At 27.1% G+C, this 26,054-nt stretch overlaps 1 protein-coding gene across 1 annotated transcript; it reads left to right on the forward strand.

Annotated features, from left to right (window-relative positions):
- Positions 1-13,729: 13,729 nt before the first annotated feature.
- Positions 13,730-25,978, forward strand: LOC107162986 (transmembrane protease serine 9-like). Its single transcript, XM_089229474.1, has 14 exons — positions 13,730-13,927; positions 14,035-14,075; positions 14,188-14,291; positions 16,108-16,425; positions 16,790-17,034; positions 17,420-17,580; positions 17,668-17,832; positions 21,262-21,403; positions 21,475-21,518; positions 21,675-21,784; positions 23,299-23,616; positions 24,810-25,054; positions 25,417-25,577; positions 25,650-25,978. The coding sequence occupies exons 1-14, from the start codon at positions 13,849-13,851 to the stop codon at positions 25,815-25,817; spliced, it is 2,301 nt and encodes a 766-aa protein (XP_089085600.1). The 5' UTR covers positions 13,730-13,848; the 3' UTR covers positions 25,818-25,978.
- Positions 25,979-26,054: the final 76 nt, after the last annotated feature.

Below are 26,054 nucleotides of genomic sequence, written 5' to 3' on the forward strand. Positions count from 1 at the left end.
ACATCTACACAATAAGATTTTGGAGTTCTTTAAAAAGAAAAAGAAAGTCGAGTGCGGGCGTTTTTTTGAAGGGAGTGACACTTTTGTAGTTGTATTGTTTTAAGCTGTTGATGTAACAATTGTGATGGGCACAGTTTTTTTAATAATAATACTCTATGTTTCGTAATTTTGAAACATTCTTGCAACATCTAATGTATAATATCCATCATCTAATAAGTATAATTACACTGAGTCAAAGCACGACCTATACAATATATTATGATATCATTGTACTGGCATACATTTTGGATTCTGAGCAAAGCGATAAAGGTATATTGATTTTACAATGATGTTCCTTTTTGATTTGTTCAACGGTATTTTTTCTGGCAGGTATTTTGGGAGATCCAGAGTAAAAAAATGTCCAATAGTTTTTAAAAGCTACAAACAAAAAATTAAGGAAAAACTGAGATTCTTACTTAAAACCAACCGTCGAAAAAATCAATTTTCATAACTGTATGTAGATGAAATTTTCACTGAATTTTTTTACGAACAATTTCTATGCACCAAAACATTTTTGAAATACTGTGATTGTATTTGAGCTATTTATAGGAAAAGAAAAATTCAAGTTTTATAAGTTTATTTTTAAATTATTGTCGATACAGCATTTTCTAGTCGATCAAAAAACTTGTCTATTTAATTTTAGGTTCCTCATAAATAGTTATAATAGCAGTTAAGAAATATTAAAGATTCATAGGTATAATTTTTTTTTATAAGTATTTAAAGCTTACATTTTCACAAAATGTATTAAAATCTCGGAAATTTTTAAATTATTTTGTAGTTAAGCAATTATAGAATGTTCAATTTTTATATCAAAAGATTGACAATTTAAAACAAAGATTCTCATAAGTATAGTTCATACTATAGCCAAAAAATCTAATAAATATATAAACACAGTTATTTTGTACAAACATTATAAGTTTATATTTTTGATAAAATTAACGAAGAATAACGGTTTTAGTTATTTTGTTGTAATTAAAGAATTTTAGTTGTGGGTATTTGAATCATTTAGAGATATAATATATTATTATCATGTTTTATATTATACATAAATACATTTTAAAATGTAATTTTTAGACAAAAATTAATTTAACCTACTGCAGTAGTACTAATGTCTACCTAATAGTAAAATAAATCACTTTAATCACAATGATAATATCAAACACACTAAGCACTTAATATTATAGGCTGACAGACCATCTTCACTCAGAATATTTTTAAATCATTGAATTCAAATTAATACATCCATTACTGTGACACCCAAGACATCTAATGTACAGCAGAGCGTTATCCATTTACCCGATTAAAAAACGAATTTTTTTTTAGATTTCGGCTGAAAGGTTCCATTATTATCATTATCTTATGAATAATCATTTGTGTGAATAATTATTCGCACATTCATTTAAATAATGTAATATTGCAACCAGTGTTCGTGGAAAAAAAGTAAAATGATTAAAATGTGCATGTGTCACATTAAAATGAATCACCTGGAACATGCAGTTTATCGCATTGGCGTATCCGTTAAATCGTTATCTGTAGGTCAAAATGTAATTAAACGTAAAAGCTTATATAAAAATATAGAACATTGTTTTATACTTATAATGTTTTAATTATTTTCATGTTTTACCCCACTTAATGTTTAATGTTCCTTAGTGCACTTGCATTATCATTCAGCTGTAATGTAATAAATTATTTAAATTAATTTATTGTAAAAATAACTATACATTTTTTTTTGCTGTTTGTGAAAGTTCAAGATTATAATATCATCTCTACTACGCTTATTAGTAACTCATCTATAGGTAATATATATAATATATTTTCAAGAATACTGTGCCACCTAACCACTTACTTCATCTGGAATCTGCAAAAAAGTACTTTATGATCTAAAAATCACACAAGAAAGTTTTCCAGAAAATCGTGGTGATATTTAAATTTTGCTGCAACACTTCTTTCGATGATTTTAGTTCACTCAACATTTAAACTCTTCTTTTTTTTTTCTTAGAATTCTTAAAATCTTATTAGTAGGTTTAACTTTTTATAACTGTGAACACGTCTTATTATTAAAATAATAATATATTACTCTGCTTTAGATGCACACAGATTTTCCATTTAAATGTTAAATGTCAATAGTAGTTTGTACAATAAACATAATAGAGAGAGAAAAGGACGTTTGACGATAATTTTATCAAATGTCAGAATTCTATATTATTCAATTTTCAAATATAAACGATCGCAAAGAGTCAATAGTTTTATAAATATTTAATGACAAATGAGGAGTTCACTGTTTAAATTATCACTAATACTAATGTGCACGCAGAGGGAATCACCAAGCATGCTTATCTACGTATCCTTTCGTGATGCATTTCAAATACAAATACAAATACTGCAATCCTGATTTCTGGAACATTTCTCATACCTAAAGACAAATTTATTATGATAATATTATGTTCAGATGCCTTGGTTATTTTTATAGGAATACTTTTTTGAGGTGTGCCGTGTCATAGTTTTAAAATTCTAAAACCTAATTCACACATTTTATCTTCTTTTCAACCTGCCGTGGGTTAGTGAACCCGTGTAAATTAAAATATATAACAATTGTTGACTATTATAAAAATTAAAAACTGAGAGATTCACAATAACCCCTTTTAGTATTTTGTTTTCATATTACATATATTTTATTATGACAAAATATATTACATTATTTTATGTATTGTTTATTTTCTACCGTACTGTGTAGTGTGTACATAGCCGGCAAAATCAACATTACCTATATTATACAAATGTCCAGCAGAATTGACGTCAATGCAGACCTCAATTAAATTTATAAATTAAAATTAAAACCGTATTGATTGTAGCGTATAGTATTACTATACTTAAACGCTTGTTTCGAACAATATATTTTATTACTGTAATAAGAAACATTTGTACACACACAAACAGCCCACAGCTTTCTAATAGCCGAGGAAATCACACGATATGTACAGCCCGCGGTGTCTCAGTCACCATCCTCACTACACCGAGTGCAGAATATTCCACATCACCTGAACCAATCTCAACCTACCCGAATCACATGCGGAAACTCTCAACACCCCCCCCCCCCACCCAAATTCATTCCAGCCGAAAACCTTCTGACCAACATTTAATTTAATTTCTTGAATAAGCTCAATTTATATTTTGCAATAGTTTTATTTTTGTGTAAGCTCTTCAATGGCTCATGTATTGTCGAGAGTCTAAATAAAAAAAATTGAAAACATTTGTAGATTAGGTAGAGCGCCAATTTTTGTAATCCACTGACTGCATATTATATACCTATATAAAATTCCGACATAACTTATTGACCTTTGCAGTTTCACTTGGGCCGCAAACATATTATTTTTGTAACATTGTATTTATAATAAACGGACCATTATATGATGATAATCAAGGTACCTGCCTAGAAGCTTATAAAAGATAAAAATACATATTTTATAGTCACATAACATTTTATGATTTATGTAGGTTATTATACCTATAGCATAATAATAAAATATAATTTTTAAATTAGTGTAATTTTTAATTTTGAGATTTTTCTTTTTATTATGTTTGCTTATAAACTAATAAAGCTTGTTGGTCGCTGGTCGGGTAAGTCAAGAGTAATGAAATATTGTGTTGAAACTTTTTTCATACCTACTTATCTTGATAGAGGGTTTGAGGTTGTTCTCTTATGAGTTATGAACCTATTAAAAATTGATTTTAAACTTATTACTTTATAGATACTCGTATATAATACGACTTGTATACTCATAATTCAAAAATTATGAATGTTATGATAATATTTACTAACAATAATATAATGTTACAGAAATTAGTCTTTGCAGGAGACTATTTATTTTTTAAACACTCAATTTTTCTGATATCCTAACAAAAAAATATTAAATATATTATCGCAATATGTAATAATTGTAATATGTGTAATAAAATCCAAGGCGTCGCCTACAAAAATTTGAGGCCCATAAGGTAGTATAAAGTTGTGTCACGCGTACCATATGAACTATGGAGGTAGAGCTATCAATAATAGGTTATTAAAATTGATTGAAACAGTTGAACAAACGACGTTTGACCTATATAAATGTCATGCGACGTATAATACTATCATTGATTATACAATAACTATCATAGTTCATAGGTAAATATGTGAAATGTAAATAAAAAAAATAATAAAAATTGTAGTCGCTGTGCCAGTTGACGACGTATTTTAATTAACAGTGCAGCGCACTTAATTTATAATACACATGAATCTAACCGATGGAACAGATGTACAAACATAGGGAGCAGGGAGGGGGCAACTGCCCTCTTCATAAACATTGAACATTTGGTACAAAAACATTTTATACTGTTTTTATGATTAAATGAAAATATAACAATAAATAGAAAAATTAATTTGATAGAAAAATGAGGTGTCAGTTAAATTTTTATTACTAGGTACTTTTTTGAAAATGCATTTTAGATTATAGGTAATGGTTATTCTTTAAAAAAAAATTTGGTGAATACTGTTATCTCACGATTTAAATTATATTTTCTATTTTTATTTGATACATTTTATATTAATTATAATAATTGATATTTAATATTTCAATTGATATGTTTTTATTTTTAGAGTAAGGCATTGTTATTAGTAGGTAAAATATATTATGTGAAGTCGGAGGAAATTTTTTTTTTTAATGTTTGGATATTGATCACTTATATGGCCATGGTTTTGAATTCATTTTTCATTTTAATAAACCATGTGTATTTTGCACGCGTATAAGTGGTATACATAACATATATATAAATATAATATAATAGGCACGTGGAATAACACAATGCGTATTATATTAATCGAAATTTAGCACTAAAATTTTTTATTTAAATTTATTATTAATGGAAGTACAAACTATCAACGGTAAAATAGTACACCTTTGCAGATTTTTTTCGGGAGTTAAACTGCGCAGTTCACATAAAATATCAATTCGTATTGTGTGTGTTGTACCTACATACCTACGTATTATTATTGGTTACAGTGTTAGGAACTAAGTACAAGTAAATAATATAATAAAATAGTATTATTCGTATTGTGCGTTTTTGCACAATGATTCGATGTATAATGTTAAGATGGTAATCCTATACTGCAGCAGGAATGTTAATTGTGTTGTGTGTGTGAGATTGCGATGAGAACAGAAAGGAAGAAGTTATAATAATAATAATACTAATAGTAGTAGAGGTGAAATCGAAAAGAAATGTTTGTAATAATTATTTTATATTAGAATGTCGAATGTCGATGCTGGTTATATATTTTTAAGCCATAAGTGACACACATATATGCATAGGTAATACTTTAGGTAACGGATTGTCATTAGTATTGGGTTTGTGAATTAAATTTTTAAGTTTTACATTAATTAAAAGAATCGATATTTATAGTAGTTAAGAACAATATCGTAATTATATTTACTTTAGAATGAGTGTGTAAAATTACATTGTTTTATTTTAATTTTAATTATTATGATGGTTGAAAATTTCTGTGTGGAAAGAGCCTCGCGGGCATCTCCCAAAATACCGATGCGCTACTCAATCCATCTATAACCTTTATAATTCCACATTTATAATATTAACATTTGTTTATAATTCAGTATTTATATACATAATAAATATTCAGAAAATGTTATTAATTTGAGATTTCAAGTTAAAAAATATATAGTCCATCATCAAACGAAAGTTAAAAATTCACATTCACAATTAAAATAATTTACTGTTGATAATTTGTAACCAAAGGTAAATAGTTGTTATTTATCATACATCATAGCAAGTACCTAAATTGGTACCCAGCTAAGTTATATAAAAAATACGTTTTTTCTTCTAGTTCTATATTATAATGTGGCGATTTTAATATTTGTGTGTGCCTGATCTTCCATGAAAATGTATTTATTTCAACAAAACTAATATGGCATGCACGATCCAATTATATAGATTAATACGAGTATAACAGAGTTCATATAATAATTTTCCGGTGATCGTCTTAGTCGTATATTATGTCACTGAAACGACGTCGAACAACACGTAATAAAATATTTAACAGTCACGTAAATTTTAAATCTGTGATCGTAAAATAAATGTATACCTACAGCTGGTAAATCGAAAATGACATAAATGGCGTATATACACATATCATATTTTATAAAATATACAATACAGCAGTTGTGATCATGGATTGTATGACCTAAAAATTCGTGCATAACTGTACCTACTATAGGTAGGACGGTGTAGGTATATTATACCTATCTCAGATCTCCTAATAACAATATATTATAATATTATTATCTACATAATAAGTACATCGCACAACAAAAAATGCGTCCCGAACGTTGTTTATTCTATTGTATACCAAATAATATGTCATCATTCGTATCATGATTTTATTTAAATTTTTTTTCCTGAATTTGTACTACTACCGCTACAACACTATTGATATATAGGTACATAATATTATAATAATTTTAATATGTATATACAAATGCTTATATTAGTGTATCGGTGTACCTATTATTTTACTACAATACTCCCAAAGTCTAATATAACAATTTACTGACAATTATTGACAAATAATTACTGTATTTTATTATACGTCATAGTATTATCGTGTTATTAACGATAGTATTAACGAGTACTATACCCATTTCTGCGTGTCTGCTGGGCGTATTTATCATTATAATTTTCATGTTACCATCATGTGTAACATGTCGATTGTATTTTTAGTACATTATACATATATAATACACTGTTAAGTACACATTAATACACACAACACTATATATAATACCGTATTTTTTTTTTAATTTTCCATGTCTAATAATAATATTATAATATATACTGTGTAGGTATCAGCACAAACAGGGACGATGAAATATTACAATAAACATAAAAAAAAAATTGTATGATAAAATATGGAAATATAAAAAGAAAAAAAGAAAAATTAATACATGCAGCCAAAAACGTAACACGCCTATTATTTTGAACATTTTTAATAACTTAAAAATTTTAATCGTATAGTTTTATATCCTGTGAGTAAATACTAAAGATTAAATATCATACTATGTATTTTTAATTTTTGTAAAATCATTTCTAAGTGCTATATTATTAATGATTAATATGATATTATCCTTATAGATGTATATATTTCAATAACTCGGCCACTAGTCGTTCGAGTTATGATTTAGACAGGTACATATAGATATTTTTAAAAATATCATCTACTTAACAGTTTAAAGTAAAAAAAGTTGATTCTCATTGCACAGGCACTCTTTATAAACGTAATAAAAAAAATATATTTTTAAGAAAGCTCCTTCACATCCTATACTTAAAAATTCCAAAAATCACAATATTAATAACTCTGCTGTTAAACGATAATTATCGATAACACTATAATGACACGATTTGTATTATAAAAACATAAGGTAGAGACCGACTGTTTTCATAAAATACACTCCATCGAGAAAAATCATTGAATTTTATATACCAGATTTGTATTATAAAAATGTAGCTCAGATATAATCTTATACCATAATTTAGGGAAATCTAATCTGTGATTATATCAATATAATATACCATATTATGTAACAAATTATCAGCCCCCCCCCCACACTAAACAAAATTCTGACTACATTACATGACAGCATATTATTATTATGTTACTTTTATGATATACATTTAAATGATTGCTTACCTATATATAATAGAAGAGTGAAGTTTTAATCTTAAATTAATTTATGATACTTATTTAATTTGATTTAATGGACGCCTATAATTTATTTGATAATAATTTTGTGTTTAATTAGTTAAAAAAATAAATAATAAATACTGTTTGAGTTATATACAATTTTTTTAATTACATAATTAAATGATAAATTTAATTTACGCATAATATGACGTAACTTTACACGTGTGCAGCTAATATAATAAAAACAATTCAAGTATAATAATTTATCTAACAATTTACACAGTGATTTTTAAAAGTTTTAACTAAATGTAGATGATTGTAATTTTTTATTTTTCGGGCATATTATTATGAAAAAATAATTTGTGAGTTATTAATACGTCATGTTTTAGAAACACGTGACCGTGTCTGTATACTTAGATAATTTTATCTAATTAGGTATTATCTAGTTAACTAAAAAAACTAAAGTAATAAATAAAGATTTTTAAATATCTATGCATATATAATATTATATATAGTAAGTTGTCATAAAATATATCTACAGTAATTTTAATTTTTAATGTTAAAATAATAATTATGATCTGGGGTGGGTCATCGATATTTTTATAGGGGAGGGAGGCACATTTAAATTGTATTATTTTAATTTTGATTAATAGATATAATGGTTATAATCATTATAAATAGGTATCGATAAGACACTAAAGCTGTAAGTCCTGTTTTATCAGTTTGAATGCGAATAATGATTATAATAGTTAATAGCATATTATTTTTATTAACTGAATTTTTTATTTATACCTACTCATGGTTACATAAAAAATTGACAAGGGACACATGTCGTTGTGTCTTCCCCTGAATCTGCAGCAACTAATAAATTGGAAAACATATTAATTATTCTTGATTATATAGTTGCCTAATCAACGGAAGGTTGAAAAAGAAGTCGCTTCGATTGACCTTATTACGATATAAACAGCCAATTAGTTCTATTATCTATTATAGTGTCATGTAGCAGCTCTTGTTCAACAAATTATACTGAATATTGCGGTAGACGAGGAGTCGGCCGCGTAGAAGTTTCTAATAACTATTCGATAAGTTCTTATATCTATGTATAGTTGTTCTCTTTGGATTACTATACCTGCAGATACATAGAAAATTTTCGACTTCCGTAGACAATATAATATAATAAAATGCAATATATAGTATATAAAATATATATAATATATATAATATATATGATATACTGTATATATATATACAGTATATCCTATATAGAAATAATTTTTCTGTGTACCGCGTGTTAAAATAACATTCTAGATGTACTTATCGTGATCATATACCTTTAGTCTGCATACAAGTATATTATGTATTTATTGAGGAATGTGCATTGATTTGGCTGACCTATTATTTTTAAGAATAATGTCTCTGTGATTAACAGCTTATTATTGTTCTTTAAACTTATGTCATTAAACAGCAAAGTCGCATGGTGAACAAAAAAAAAATTTGTAACATATTAAAAATTCGTTAAACATAGAATTTTCGCATGATTTGCACAATTAATGTCGTAGTTCTCGAAATATGGTGAATGGTAAACTCCTACAAATGTAATGCAATCTCCTACAAAAGATAGTGTTAACTCCTATAAAAGATTAATAGATATTATTATACAAAAGTACAAACTTAAAATAAAAATTGTTTGAAAAAAAAATCATATAAAACAACAGTCATAATCATTTAAGTTTATTTTTGTGGCCAACTTTAGAGGTAAACTCTACGTATAGGTATATTTATTTTTTTGTGTATGTATAAATTCATATTTTTATTAGTGTTTGTATTTTATATATTTATTATTTTCAAGTTATGATCAATTTTAGCTTTTCAACTACAAAAATGTCCATGTAGGAGATTACAGTTTTCTTTGATTTTCAGGTAAAAATGTAAAAAGGTTATTTGCGTAAAAGTTTAAATTTGGCTCAAAATATAATTCGTTGGACAGAAAATTTCGTTAAATGGAAGTTTCACTGTACATTAGGTAGGTGCCCATGACAGGCGAGCGCGAGTGCGTGCAGACCTTTTTTTTAGCTTCAGTGCCTAATTAAACGTATTTGTTGTAAGGCCGCAAAGACATATAGGAGAATAAAACGTTTGGTAGTGTTGAATTTAGTTTTTTTTTTTTACGATTAATGAGTTTATTTTTTTAAGGAAAATAGGTGTAATATATAAAGTTCAAAAAAAAAAAAAAAATGCTGTTCTCTCGTTCTAATGCGTATAATTATTTTATTTTACATTTCAGTATTGATCATGGTGGCTTTAATGAAGAGCTCAAGGACCCCAAAGGACAAGTGTATATATATATATATATACATGATATTAGTCAATATATATATAACTGTATAAAAAAAAGCAATCTTTATACCGACGTAGCTTGTGGACATTTGTTTTTCTTTTAAATTACGCAGCTTAAAACGTTGTGAAGAAAATTTAAATATTTTAAACATCGACTTTACAGCAATGTACAAAATACCAATTTTAAAACTAAACTAAAAATGTTATTTCTGCCGTTTGAAAACTCGTATTATAATGTTTTTCTCATACATAGCTAGGTTATTCCACGAAATAACGTACTATCTATCCATCTATGATTTTACTGCATGCGCTGTATTGTATATTATTATTTGTATGCCACGCGAGGCAGCAAAAACATTATGACATCTTATTATGGCAGCTGCAGTGCCACAATAAAAAACCAAAAGTATTTTTCATACCCCCCCCCCCCCCCATAAATAATGATATCAGTGTGTGCGTGTGTATATATTAATACTTCTCTAGGGATTATTATTTTTTTACTTCGTCAGCCGTTCGCCCAACTTTTTCCTATATGTATGTGCGCTAACCAACGCCTTGTGCTGAACTCGAGTGAAATCGACATACATTTGTGTCTGTTATGAAAATAATAAAAACAAAATAAAAATTGGTGATGAAATAGAATATCGTAGTGTGTATTATTATAGTATAGGTCAGGTACTTTATATTGATTGATGCGCAAGTCCCAAATCCCCTTCCAATAAAAATGTCACTATAACACATTTTAAAAACAGTGTTCGTAGGTACCCGCGTGCTGGCGTATATTTCCTTAAGCTATAAATATTTATTTATTATTTTCGATGGATTCTATTGATTATGTTATATATTTTTGTGCATTTTATTGTTTCAATAAAACAAAATTACAATAAACTGCACGTACCTATATATTGTGTCGTCGCACATTTATAGGTATTATGCGTGTTTATGTTATAATTCCTCAATTCTTCGTCGACATTTTGTAGAACTAGTCTTGTTTGATGTATTTCAAAATGTTGTAACTATATTATATTATATAATATCAAAACAAGTGAAACCAATTTAAAAAATGTGATAAACTGTATTGTTTCATCTATATAAGCACATAATTTTCACACATTCATTTTTATGTCGATCAGTATTTTATTTAACTCTCGCCATCTCAGGTTGCAGAAAATTTAAGTTAAGTTAACCTAATCTTACCTGATTTTTGGTAAATCTCATCAATCAGACTGTGATAGTTTTGAGTTATTAATATTAAATGACGAATATTTTGAACTATAATCTAGAGTTGAGCTATAGAGCTGAATAGTAAGTAGTTCTGAAAACATGACAAATTCGTATAATTATTATAACTATAAGTACTATACAATATAACTACATCTAATCGACTGTGATGAACTAACGAAATAACCGGCTTTATAAAAATCTATAAATAAATGTAATGCGCTGAAATTTAATTTTTTTTTTCTGGATAAGAAAGAATTAAGCTGTTTAAGCCGTTTCGGACTATATTATAATATCATAATTTTAAAATGTATTCGGTTCAATGTAATGACTCTGAAATATTATTTTGAATTGATAATTTTATACTGCTATGTATAGGTAATATATAATGTGTTTACTTATTGGATGTAATAATTATGTTTATTGTTTACTATTACAATTACTAAAACTAAGAAATTCAGCCTTAGCAATACATAATATGCAAAACTTCGCTTATGTAATGCCATTGTATATTAATACGCTGTATGTTTGGTCACTGCTACGAACCCATCACGGAGTCGATAATGATTAGTGAAGACCAACAAAAATAAATATTACCAATTGGCTATTACCTATTGTTTGAACGACGAGTAAATAATAATATGACCAGTACCATAACAAGTCGTTCAATATATAGTTTAGTACCTATAGGTAATAACTTACTATCTGAATCTATTAAAATTATCCACATCGTACAGATTTCCCGTAACCAATTTGTTTTACAACCGAAATGACTGAAAACTAATAATGATCTCAGCATAAATAATTTAAACGTTCTCGCAACGAAATAAAATATGTAAAATGTAAATTATGTGCTCATGCATTATATATGCCGCACCATCGCGATGCACCGGTCGAATCGATCGCTTAAAATGTATCTCCCGTCTAAGCGACTTTTCCACTTTTATCGTTTTGGTATATATATAATATAGGTACGATATTACCATTTTATTTTATTATTCAATTTCTAAAAGTATACAACAATAATATTAATATTAGACGAAAGACCACTTTCAGTGTGTGTGTGTGTGTGTTTATTGTGTTTTCAGTGACTTTTATATACCCATAATAATATTTTTTTATCGTTTAAATGTTTAATATAACATGAATTCATGAATTAATTTAAGAAACTCACTTTGTATTATTCATGATAACAATATAAGAAATGCTACCTTTTCAGTTTTTAAAATGTAATAAACTAATAACATCCGTTTGAGTCGGTAATATATTTATATTTAGATGTAGCTATAAATGTGTGCATTCGAAATAAAAATGTTTTATATTTACCACGAAAGCTTGTACCTACTTTTCTATTATAGAAAAACATTTTTAAAATTTGAATACAGTTTAGTTGATTTTATAACTATATATTTTTATGTGTGAATTCACGCTTTTTTAATTGAATATCAATGTACTTATATGTTTTATTAAATTTTTTTTTTATAACAAAATAACAATAATCAATGAATGTAAATGTCCATATCTACAGGGTGTCCCGTTAAGATTTATCCATTGAGATATATCTCCTGAAATGATGGAGATATTATAATTCTGTTTTTTTATTTTTAAGACTTACAAGGACAAGGATTACAAATATTTCCTGTTTTAATTTAATTTAAAATTTTGGTGAAAAAGTTTAAAAAATAATTGTATTTAGTTATTTTTCTGAATATTTTGACGTTTCAATATTTTATTTTGTATTATTATTATTAAATGTAAAAACCACGGCAGCTCTGGTCACTGGTCTGACAATACACGTTATAACATATTATTAAGGTATTTTATATACAATTTAGATATATATTATTAACTTCAAGTTATAAAGATTTAATAAATTGCATTATACAAATAAACATTTTTTTTTAAATATAAAATTTTGGATTGCGATAGAATCCGGGATGAGAATTTCGTGTAGATGTGTAGAACAGAGGGTATCTTCTTCGACATGTTTAACGATGTCTTCATTCAATAAAATATTCAGAAGAATAAATTCGACAATAATATGGCTATTTTCAAATTTTTTTTTAAACTTTTTTACTAAAACGTAAAATACTAAAATTATTATAAATTAAAACGTGAAACATTTGTAGGCCCTTTCCTTGCGAGTCTTACAAAATTAACAAAATTATAATATGTTCATTATTTCAAGAGATATATTATATCACAATGGGTAAACCCTCACCGGACACTCTGTATGTAGCAGTAGTATGCAATACCTACGTATATAGTATTATCAAACGATATAAATCGTGTCGGAGTCACGTTCTGAGGAGATATATTTTGAATGATTGACTAAATGTGTTTATTTTTACAATCCCAATAACAGTCAACAGCTAGATAGTTAGGTATTATATATTACCTATATCGTCCCAATGACATCACACTCGTGCATATGTTTTTAAAGAATGCACATTATGAACGCTATAACTGCTTAACGAAACACATTGTTCCTGAAACGAAAACCACGAACAAGTTATTGTCTTAAAATGTTATTATTAAAAAAATTTGACGTTTACTTATTGCCACTATGCATATTGCACTTCGTCGGTCTTCGTGCAACTGCAGGTAGTTATTTTTTTTATGCGAAATTACATATTATATTTTATTTAAAAAATTTAATTCAAAATAAATGTTGTTGTATTGACTTTTATTATTATCTTCATTGTTATCAGGTCAACTGGTACGGACTAGATATGAAAAGAACAGGAGACAGGTAATGATTAAAATATACGATTAATATATGCGACGAATAAATTTATTGGCCAATTTGTGTAAATCATAATAATAATATATTTACGAGATTCGATAAACTTTAATGATTTTAGGGGGATCAATTATGCCGCCAATATACAGAATGTGTTTTTAGGTTCGAATGTGATATACGTTGGGAATCACAAAATCAACAAAAATGTAGTTTGGGAAATGATCTGTGAGTATAGAATAAACACTAATAAATTAAAATATCTTCAATTAAAATCATAAGAATTACATAATGAGTATAACACATTTAATGATTTACTGTTGGTTATTAATATAAAATAAATTATCAAAACATAGAAATATATTACTTATAGGTACCATTTCCAAATGCAATCTATTTTTGTTAGTTGTAGCTGTTGTAAGTATTCTTTCTTTAAAATCCCACTTTTGAAAATATATAAACATTACAAAGTATTTTGGAGTTCATAATAATAATAATTAAAATAATAATTGAAATAAAAATGTCCATTAAAAAAAATTCTATAACAATAAATTATTTATACTCTGCTAAATATTTCTACCGTATTGTTTGAAACAATAAAATTTAAAAATTTAATTTTTTTTTAATTTTGAATATTATTATTATGAATTTATATTTAAAAAAAACTTTCTACGGCTTTGTAACAAACGTTTAATAAATTTAAATTCGTTTTTAGAATTCATAAAATATTACAGAGAGAAGTAGGATTACTTGTGTATTTATATAGTATAAACGAATAAATATGTCTATATAGTATCCTTATTTTCGAGGCATTATAATTTCACAATTTTCACCTATAAAATGTATTGTTGTTGTATAGGTTAAAAAATTATATTATAAAAATTATAATAAAAAATAAAAATTATAATTATAAAAATTAACTATACTAATTAAGTATAAAAATTATAATTAGATATTATTGATTATCAGTGGCAGTGCGTGAATAAAATTTATGGGGAGACTTAACTTGTGTTTAAGTATCGGTCATTTGTATACATTTTTACTAGAAATTGCGTATTCAATTAACTTATAGCTAAATAATTCTGAATATAGTTTATCATATTTTTGTTAGTTGATATTATTCGATCAGTGGCGTATTTAGACTTGAATTTCAGAGGGTGTTGCTGGTGTTGGGTTAATTTTTATTTTTATTTTTTTCATATTGGATGACTTGACACTTGAACATATCGTACATTTTAATAGACTACTCATTTTTACTCGTCCTATTATTATTAATTGGCATGTCACCCTAAATTTTAGTTTTATCGTACAGTGTATACATATTATTTTTAATAATAATTACTCCTTTGCATCGTGATATTAAATAATATCTATATAGTATATATATATACAGGATGTAACAGATAGAACTGACTTTTAGAATAATTTTTGTTCTAATTAATATTTTTTAAATTTTTTTTTTTTGTTTATTATTAAGAGACCCTTGTGCTACACGTACAATATAAAAAAAAAATTTCATTTTTTTAATAGTACAAATAAAAAATTTTAATTTGATTAAATTTTTGTTGGAAAAATTCAAAATAGCCAATTTGTAAATTTAATTAAAAGAAATATTTTGATGGTAAAAATATTTATCTAAATCAATTAGTTTATTTTTTAGAATTTTTTAAAATATCAATTACTTTGGAGCGTTATAACTTCTTTCAAATATTATTTTCAATATTATTTCTGAAATGAGTATATTTCTTAAATTATAGTTATTAATCATATAATTTTCACAATTTTTGTTGTACGTTTAATTAGCATAATTTTTTTTTTTTTTTTTAGTCAGTTCTATCTGATACATCCTGTATGCCCCACAGAGACTACTCTATAAAAACCTATTGAACACAAATACACAATATGTTTTTTATTTGTATCATATAGGTGTATCGCGCATACACCAGCAATTTTTTGCATAAAATTACATGTTTTTCCATCTATCAATAATAACATTTTTGATTCTGAAATCGTGAATTATATTATATATTTTTTTCTTACTCAGGCCAATGGGTTTTTGCTGCCCCGTCAATAAAATCATTCGGTTGAATACAGACAGAAGTATGACTAAAGAGGACGAAGAATCGGACTTGGACAAAGTACTAGATATACCAGCACCGGAGCCAATTAAACCATTACCCGAAGAACCGGAATGTGGACAAAACACTAAGTCTATATCGAACACCTGGAATGTGCAAAACGCCAAAGCCAATGATTGGCCATGGATGGCGGTGTTTTTAGAGACAACGAACTATATGAATTTCTGCGGTGGAGTATTACTTAATCGACGATTTGTGTTGACTGCTGCTCATTGTTTTATAATGTATATATAAGTTCATAAAATATATTAAGTAAATAAAACGAAATATGTAGTAACGCCTCCTATAAAATGTTGCTTACCTATATTAAACACGGGATTATACCGTCCAGCCGTCCAAGTGTGACTAATATGGATCATAAGTCATAATACAAATCTAACTAGAATGAAATCGATATAGAAACTATTTCGTAATTTTACCATCTAACCTAAACATTGAGTAAAATAAATAATATACTGTTGAGCATCACTCTACATATTATAGGTATAGACATAAGTGCCTATAGCTATACTTGTACGTTAAAAAATAAATTAATACATTGTTGTGTGGCCGAAGCATCATATTTGACATTGCGTCTATATTTTTCAGATACTCGAAAGAAAATGTCGTTGTTAGACTCGGTGAATATGATTTCAACATTGATAACGAGACACAGTACATCGACTACAGAGTAACAGACATTAGAATACATCCAGATTATGACCATGCTACGCACGCCAATGACATCGCCATAGTGAGGTTGAATAGACCTACAATTTACAATTCGTTTATTCGACCTATTTGTTTGCCCAAAACAAATATGCAGGTGTACAACAGGAACGCCGTCGTGGCCGGTGAGAACTCTGACAACAGACATTTTTAAAATTGCGTATAAATGTTATTATAGAAGGTACCTGCTATAATTATACTTATACAAATACGTATTACTTAAATAGACAGCGTTACTTTAATAATATGAAATTATTATGTACGCCAAAATCTTCTGCCGTCGAGTTCATGAATGATAAGTCGAATAGATTCTACGGCAGTTTTATTGTTTTACGCAGCAGGAAAATTGTACGGATATAGAATCAAAAAATATTCCTATTAGGTACCTTATACCCACTTAAAAACATTTTAATCGCCCACTGTGGAAAACAAAGGTCGAAAAGTCCGGCAATAAGTTTTCAAAGATGCACTGTTAGGTAATGTATTGGCTTAATAATTATTATTAATTAGGTTGGGGGCAAACAGTTTACGGCGGTAAGGTCAGTAACGTTCTCCAAGAAGTGACAGTGCCAATATGGGAACACGACCAGTGCGTCTCAGCTTTTTCACAGCCAATATCCAAAACAAATCTCTGTGCTGCGTCCTATGAAGGGGGCAAAGATTCCTGTTTGGTATATACAATCAAACATAATATTTTTTATCTAATAATTATTTCAATAACATTTTATAATATTTTATACTTACCGTCACTATTTCAGGGCGATTCCGGTGGTCCGCTGTTAATGCAAAGGCATGATGGAAAATGGACTAATGCCGGAGTGGTGTCTTGGGGCATTAATTGCGGAGGAATTGGAATTCCCGGCGTTTACACAAAAGTCACTTCTTACCTCAAATGGATAGCTGTGAACGCACAAGATGTCATTTAACGGCTGACCCGCTAAATGTCATATTTTAGATTATTATAGGAACATTATCCAAATTTACTTAAAAAAAAATTTTATTTTAATCTAATACCTAATCAACCATGAATATGTATACCAAAACAACTACTATAAACAATAATTTAAATATTTTATCAGATGCGAATAATTTATTATATCTTGTAATATTCAACACTACAGCATAGATTTAATGCAGCAGCTAGAGGCTTTATAATTATTAGAAATATTTTAGATACTAACTTAAAATTTATAATTATAAGTTAACCATGATGGTTTGTGCACCAAGATAATTAAACAATTATAATATTTTACCAAATGCAAATATCTTTAACGACACCTTTATTTAACTAATAACTTCAGTATGTCTGCAGTACATACTGACGTGTGACCAAAGATGATAGCTTATATTTTAGAATAGTTCCTTATAATAATTATTATTATTGAGTTCAACACAAGCGTTCGACTTTATTAACATCCCACAAAATTCTGTATGCATTCTATTTCAAATGGTTTCATTTAAAATTACTATAATTTATTTTCATTTAGTCACTTATCTTAGCTCAAATAATCGCAATTTTGAATTCAAATCTGAAGAACTCTGTCATATTGCAGGATGACATTATACGGCAATACCCGTATTGATGGTAAAATGTATTAAACCAAACCGCTTAGTCATATGTATGAAATGAACATGTAATTAAATATTTTTTTTTTTTTTTGACGGACATGTCAAGGACACCCTAATATTTTATCAAACAGTAGTATTATACCTATGCATGTAATTCTCACCATCACAGGTTAAATGATTCTTGGAAATCAGAATTAATTAATCATTATTAAAGTATAATATTATAACCGCACTGAGAAATTTGAATTACTATATACAGAGTGATTCTTTTATCAAACAACACTCATATGGTGTTGGTGTGTAAATACCACCTAACATACACCTATAAACACACAAACACTACTCAAAACCACCCAACTTTGGGGGAGGCTATATCTTGTAAACGGATTAACGAAAAATTAAAAAATTTAAAGGTGAAAATTCATTGAAAAAATAACTTTTTTAATTTATGAAATTCTAAGTACAATAGGTTGTCATTTGAAAATCAAAATTTAATAATGGTTTACCTGATAAATATAAGAGTGAAAATATTCAAAAAAAATATGGTTCTAGAACAAGATGGATTTAACATTTTGAAAAAAGTCAATAGTTTTTGAAATAATGAGTGTTGTTTGATAAAAGAATCGCCCTGTATTGTATTAAGTTACAAATATTTCAAACTCTCTAAATTTTAGCTATCAATTTGCAATTTGCACAGTAGGCTATTCCGCGGGAGTATACTACAAATCACATATTGACGTTATTGAGTTAAACAAAATAATGTCTACTACCTAGGTACTCTGCTGAAATGATGAAGTACATATTTTATGAGAAACGGGATCCATTATTGAATCCAAAATGCCATGAACGCGTGGTGAAATCTAAATTATTTTCTAAATTCGATAGATAGGAAGAACTGAACCATTTCGGGTTATTATTATTTTACCGCAGTTTATTTGATTCTATGAAATTGCTTAGAATTGGCTAAACAACATTATTTCAATTTTTAAGTTTTGTATTACTCATCTGTAAATTACCTACCTATTAAATATTAAAATTAATATTTATTATTGTATACTATTCAACTAAGGCATTTAAATTATGCAATACATGTGCAAAAATTCAGAGAAATCTTTCATTATCATTTATCAGCTGTATGTTTGGTCACTGCCACGAAACTATTAAGGAGTAGACAATTATAGAACTAAAAAACAAAAATTAAATATTATTATGTTTAGACGAGTTCCGTATTTACCAAAAGGTATAACTGAATTACCTATAATCGTGCCTATGTATCTTTAATGATTTAAGTTGTTAAAATAATAATTTGAAGAAATCTTGCATTTTTTTTGCAAGAATTTTAATAATTTAATCTGACGAAAAAATATTGGTAGACATTAGGTATATGGGAAAAAACTAAAAAAATTGTTGTGTTTATAAACAACTAAAAAGAGACAAACATTTTGAAAATTGTATCATATGTATAAAAAATGATTAGACATACGTTTGGAGGTTAAATAGTATATTTACGGGTTTACGGTTTTGATATCCAATGTCAAAAAAATTTTAACTTCAATTGCTCATATAAAAAATTATTATCTTGAATTTACATCTTTTTTTTCTAATTAGGTACACTAATAACAACTTATGAAAAACCTTATATTACATTTTATTAAAAGAATAATAAAGAAATAAAAAGAGTCAAAGATATTTTGAATACTTTATGGTGTAGAATTTTGTGTGCTTGAAAAAAATAGGTACCAACTAGAGTCACTGTCCCACCATAGAAGATACTAAAATTAAAAATCAAAACACAAAAAATAATCTAATTAAATTTAAATGATTTTCCTTTTTGCAGTCTGCATAATATGCACTATTGGAGGGAATGCATCAGCAATTTGTCTCATATTCTTTTCGACAGTCCTTCGCTCTCCATTAAACGTCAGAACTTAGTAATTTATATTACTTCTCTTAACCTATTCTTTAAAGTTGTATTAATTAATCTCTGCGCCGTTTTCTAAATTCTAACATAATTCTAAACAGGTCGTTATTATTATTTTCTTTTGTTCAGTAGGCTGGTTTTATCATTTGATTTTTTTTTTTTTTGTATCCTTTAATTTTATGTATTTAGTTCTATAATACATATTACTTATACTTAATATTACTTTATTATTTTGTTTGTTTATTTATTTTTTTTTATATTGGTTTGTTAACATATTTTTAATGCATTGTATTAGGCTATAATATTTATTAACAAAAGTTAATAAAAAAAAAAATAAAAAATACCATACATAAGTTACGGCGTCAATTTGAAATAAATAAAATTACTGACCAAAGTCCCGAAGAAATTTATGCAGATGTCCGGAAACTGCAGCCGAGTACAAAAAAGGCTATATAATATGTACCTATACATAAATACGTCGTATTAAAATATTTTGAATAATAATTGTATTGTCATTGTTATTATCGCGTGCGGTTCGTATAGAGCTTAGAATGTTATTATGAGAAATATATTATATTATTATAAACACTACGACCTATTCTGTATATTTTCCGTATTAGCGACTACTGTTTTGGCAAAACCAGGGAAGTGAGAACATCCAAACCGGTTTTTTAGCCGATGTCGAGTACCTACAATATAATATAATGACGCGTGTATTTCTACTCCCATAACGATTAACATAAAATAATAATAATGATATATTATTAACGTCTCGATGACATCACATCACCACTCGTACCTGCGTGTTCAAACCGTACAGATCTCGGACGCCATGCCTGACGAAACACATTATTGTTGCTGAGAAGAATACGACGACGAATTCAAGCCATATACCTACCGTCAATTAAAAAAAAAAAAAAAAATGTCAATTAAAAAAAATGCTGTCGTTTACTCGTTCCCGCTGTACGCGTTGCTCATCTTCGTTGGGTTTCAAGCAGCCACAGGTACATTTTTTTTACACGGTTGTATACCTACCCACTACAATATTTATGTTGATCGATATTATTTTTATCAGGTCAGCTGGTTCGAGTTAAACTCGAAAATCACAACAAAATTCGGGTAATTAATATATTATTATAATATAAATTATGATTAGTAATAATGTATATAGGTACACTATTATTACAATGGCGATTAATAGTCTTGTAGGCTAATAAATAAAACAATCAATAATAAATTACATTCTTAACAAATGGTCAATTTTGATCGGTTTAGGGCGATCAAGTATGCCGACAAGACACGGAATGCGTTTCTGGAATCGAATTTTGTGGCATAAATAATTTGGCACCAGAAACCCGACAAAAATGTGGTTTGAGAAATGATTTGTAAGTATATACTACAATAAAATTCAAATTCATTTAAAATCATGATTATCATATAAGGGAAATGATACATTTAAAGCTACTGTTAAATAAATAATTAAAATTTACAAGTACCTATAACACTATAGGAATGTTAATTTTCCTACTTAATAACTTATCATATTTTATAAAAAATATATTAGAACGTACTTACTTACTTATTATTTTATAACTTTTACTAAAGTACGCAACATTTTTTTGTTTTGTGATTTAATATTTATTTATATTAAAGTATAAATTTATATAAAAATACTTTTTACAACTTTCATAGCTGTGCTCGTCAAATGTTTTGAATACAATTAAAATCTTCTTTTTAGGAGTTGTTAAAATATTAAGAATTAATGTAATAGAGTGTGGTGTGAAATGAATAAATTACTTTGTCTAATGTCCTTGTTTTCAAGGCACTATAATGCAACTATAACAGTTGTTACTGTAGTAAAAATTTAATTAAGTACACCTATATTGTATCAATATTTTGCTATGCTTAATTGTCATACATTGTACAATTTTATATATTTATATTATAAATTATATTGTTAACCTTAAAAATCCAAACCTAATTAAATATTTTTATAAATTTTTTCTTATTGCTTGTTACTATACTGTTATTGTAATTCATAAACTAAGTAATAACTATATAAGTGTGCTGTCACAATCTGTATAGTGTAATTGGTAAAAATCTCCATAATATAAGATATTTTGATTTTAAATAAAATAAAATACATGATAAATAATTATATAAAACATTATACTATGCATCAAAATTATAAATATTTTTTCATCAAATACATGTAACACTTGCCAGTAACTATGTGCATTTGTTTTTAGATAATCCTTGGCAGCTACGGCCATTGGATAATATTTTAAATAACAAGCATATTTAGATAACACATAATATATAATATAACATAATTTTAAGTTGTTTACAATAGGTACATGTATAGGATTTAATCATAAATAACTTTGCATTGGTCCTTTGTAAAATATTGTTATGAATAGTTTAAATAATTTGGTGTTACATTGTTTGAAGGATATAATAACATAGTTAAATTACTTTAGTGTTCTAAATAAGTTAGAACGTTGATTATCAGAACATTATTAATGTCAATGATGATCCAGAAAATTGAGTTATAGTTTAAAAGATGCCTACTGTCTACTGTTTGTTAAAATATAATAGATATATTTATCATTTTTTCTCCCTATTATGAAAAATATTTAGGTTTTAACTGTTGATCTTAAGTAGTACACATAATATTAAGCACAAAAAGCAGTCTGTTCCAAAATTTGCAGGGATTCTCAAAAAAAAAAAAAAAAAATTGAATTTTAAACAGGACATGTCATATTGGTCATCCTATTGTAAACAACATTTAATTTTTTTTTATTAAGATAGGTGATTGGAATCATTTTCATATTATAACTTTTGTTCTTAATTTCTAGTTTATAATAACATTAATGATAAATTCATTTTTTTTACTTAGATCAATGGGCTTTTGCTGCCCTGTAGACAAAGTTATTCGGTCAAAAAGAGATAGAAGAATGACTAATAATGACGATGAATCGGACTTGGACAAAGTTCTAGATAGAGCTGCACCAGAACCCATTAAACCTTTAGTAGAAGAACTGGAATGTGGACAAAACACTAAGGCTATATCCAAAATTATGGAAGTGCAAAATGCCAAAGCCAGTGATTGGCCATGGATGGCGGTGTTTTTAGAGACAACAAACTATATGAATTTCTGTGGTGGAGTATTACTCAATCGACGATTTGTGTTGACTGCTGCTCATTGTTTTAAAAAGTATTTTTAAGCTAATAACATAAATGCTAGTTAAAATACAGCTTAAAAACTATGACATTATACCATTTTCATTTTTTAATAACTAAAACAGATAGGTACAAATCAAACTAAAATTTGATTATTAATATATTAAAATAGTTAAATACATTATATTTATTCCTTACATATCATTATTAATTGAGTATAAATTCTTTAAAAGATCACATTATATGTAGATAATACCAGTCAAGACCGTAACTGTGGGACATTCAAGACTCCAGATCCCTCTCTTAAATTTTTAAAAGTTGAAGATGAGTTTATTTTGAACAAAAATTATAAGTATCTGTATAAATAACATTTTGAACGCCCTAAAAAATTTTTTTTTCAGTCAGCCTCGTTGCTAGTATTAAAAAATAAATTATCCCCAATACATTTTAATTGATATAGTGATTTATTAATAATAAATTATGTAATACTAAAAATATTACTATGTTTCACAATATTATACTATTTATATTCAGTGTCTTGGGTAAAATTATTGATTTAGCTATAGGTGTTACCTACACTATGATAATTTGAATTTCAAAATTATTACATTCAAAAAATACTTAATATTATAGCTGTTATATTTTTAGTTTCAATTAGGTATAAAATGTAATTAAACAACTGTTTTTAATTATTATTACCATAAATTAGCCATTATTATTATTAGAGTAATAAGTTTTAATTATTTATTAAATTGTTTGATTTGTTTTCATACTTATTAGGTATCTAGTATAAAATATTAAATTGTCACCACATAAATTGGACATTTAAAGAAAACAATGATTTAATTTTTGTAGGCATCTATTGCAATAATTTCTGCACTTTGATAAGATGATGTACTTTAGCAAATAAAGTTCAAAGGTGCTTGTTTTATACATTAAGGAACAAATATGGATAAGCCATATGTGTCCTTCCTATATACATATTTTAGGTACAGTTATCCTTTTGAAATGGTTCAAATAGGTAACTTATTTTTTTTTAAATTCACAAATTCCCTAAATTGTTAGTTTATAGCCAAAGGTTAGCAGCTAAAATTATTAAAATACTATTGCTTGATGGTCATTATATTATTTATTAGTCTAGAGAAATGTTAAGCGTTTTTATTTTTTAATACCGGGCATCAAGTCCTATACAGTATCATATTTAATTGTGTACATTATGTTTTTTAGATATACTAAACAAAATGTTGTTGTTCGACTTGGTGAATATGATTTCACCACAAATAACGAGACAAAATACATTGACTACAGATTAACAGATATTAGATCACATCCAGACTATGATCATGCTACGCACGCCAATGACATTGCCATAGTGAGGTTGAATAGACCTGCAATTTACAATTCGTTTATTCGACCTATTTGTTTGCCTAAAACAAATATGGAGGTGTACAAAAAAAATGCTGTTGTTGCTGGTAAGTGTAAGAAGTGAAAAAATCACTATTTTTAAACAATTTTATTCACTAGCTAGTGGTAAGTTAGGTTAGATAAGATAGTATGAGAGATTTTAATGCACTAAATTATTTTTATTTATTCCTCCCATCACTTTAGAATCATCCTTGCTCCCCATTATTTGGTGTAAACTTTTTAAACATTCAATTTTATAGGCTACAGTAGTTATTGCATGTATATTTGATTTTAATTCATAAAAAATTATGGCATCACCCAACATCCACTTAGAAATTCAAAGGTCCTGTAATGAGGTGTCAAGACATATAAAATGTACACTTAAGGATTACAGCTGTATTAATAAATTAATTTTATAATTATTAATTAGGTTGGGGCCAAACAGTTTTTGGCGGTGAAGTCAGCAACGTTCTCCAAGAAGTGACAGTGCCAATATGGGAACATGACCAATGCGTCTCAGCTTTTTCACAACCAATTTTCAAAACAAATCTTTGTGCTGCTTCATATGAAGGGGGCAAAGATTCCTGTTTAGTATGTCGAAATATATTTTTTTTAATTTTATACTTATAATAATATAATTACAATTATAAATGTTTTTTTCAGGGAGATTCTGGTGGTCCGCTGTTAATGCAAAGACAAGACGGAAAATGGACTAATGTTGGAGTAGTGTCTTGGGGTATTAGCTGTGGAGAAGTTGGATATCCCGGTGTTTACACTAAAGTTACTTCATATCTCAAATGGATAGCTGTGAACGCACAAGATGTCATCTGATGACTGACCTGCTTACATTAAGATAAACAGAAGTATTATACAAATGTATTTAAATAATTGTAATTTTAATTTTAAAGTTAACAATTGTATTTATATAAAAACAAATAACTAAACAATAATTTAAATAATGAAAATATATTTTATCAAATGTGAAAAACTAATTACCTAGTCATTAGTCACTACGATGGTGATCTGCATGTCATAGATGACGACCATAGTTAATACTATTTACCACAA

This window comes from Diuraphis noxia, unplaced genomic scaffold (assembly GCF_037042655.1).
Source record: "Diuraphis noxia isolate RWA-SAM2 unplaced genomic scaffold, SU_Dnox_SAM2 contig0005, whole genome shotgun sequence".
Taxonomy (NCBI): domain Eukaryota; kingdom Metazoa; phylum Arthropoda; class Insecta; order Hemiptera; family Aphididae; genus Diuraphis; species Diuraphis noxia.

What these genes read in the sequence shown, in the direction of transcription:
- LOC107162986 (XM_089229474.1), top strand. Translation starts at nt 13,849, where the DNA reads ATGTTATTATTAAAAAAATTTGACGTTTACTTATTGCCACTATGCATA. An exon ending in CGGTCTTCGTGCAACTGCAG is followed by an intron (nt 13,928 to 14,034) that starts GTAGTTATTTTT and finishes CATTGTTATCAG; the next exon opens with GTCAACTGGTACGGACTAGA. An exon ending in GGGGCAAAGATTCCTGTTTA is followed by an intron (nt 25,578 to 25,649) that starts GTATGTCGAAAT and finishes TGTTTTTTTCAG; the next exon opens with GGAGATTCTGGTGGTCCGCT.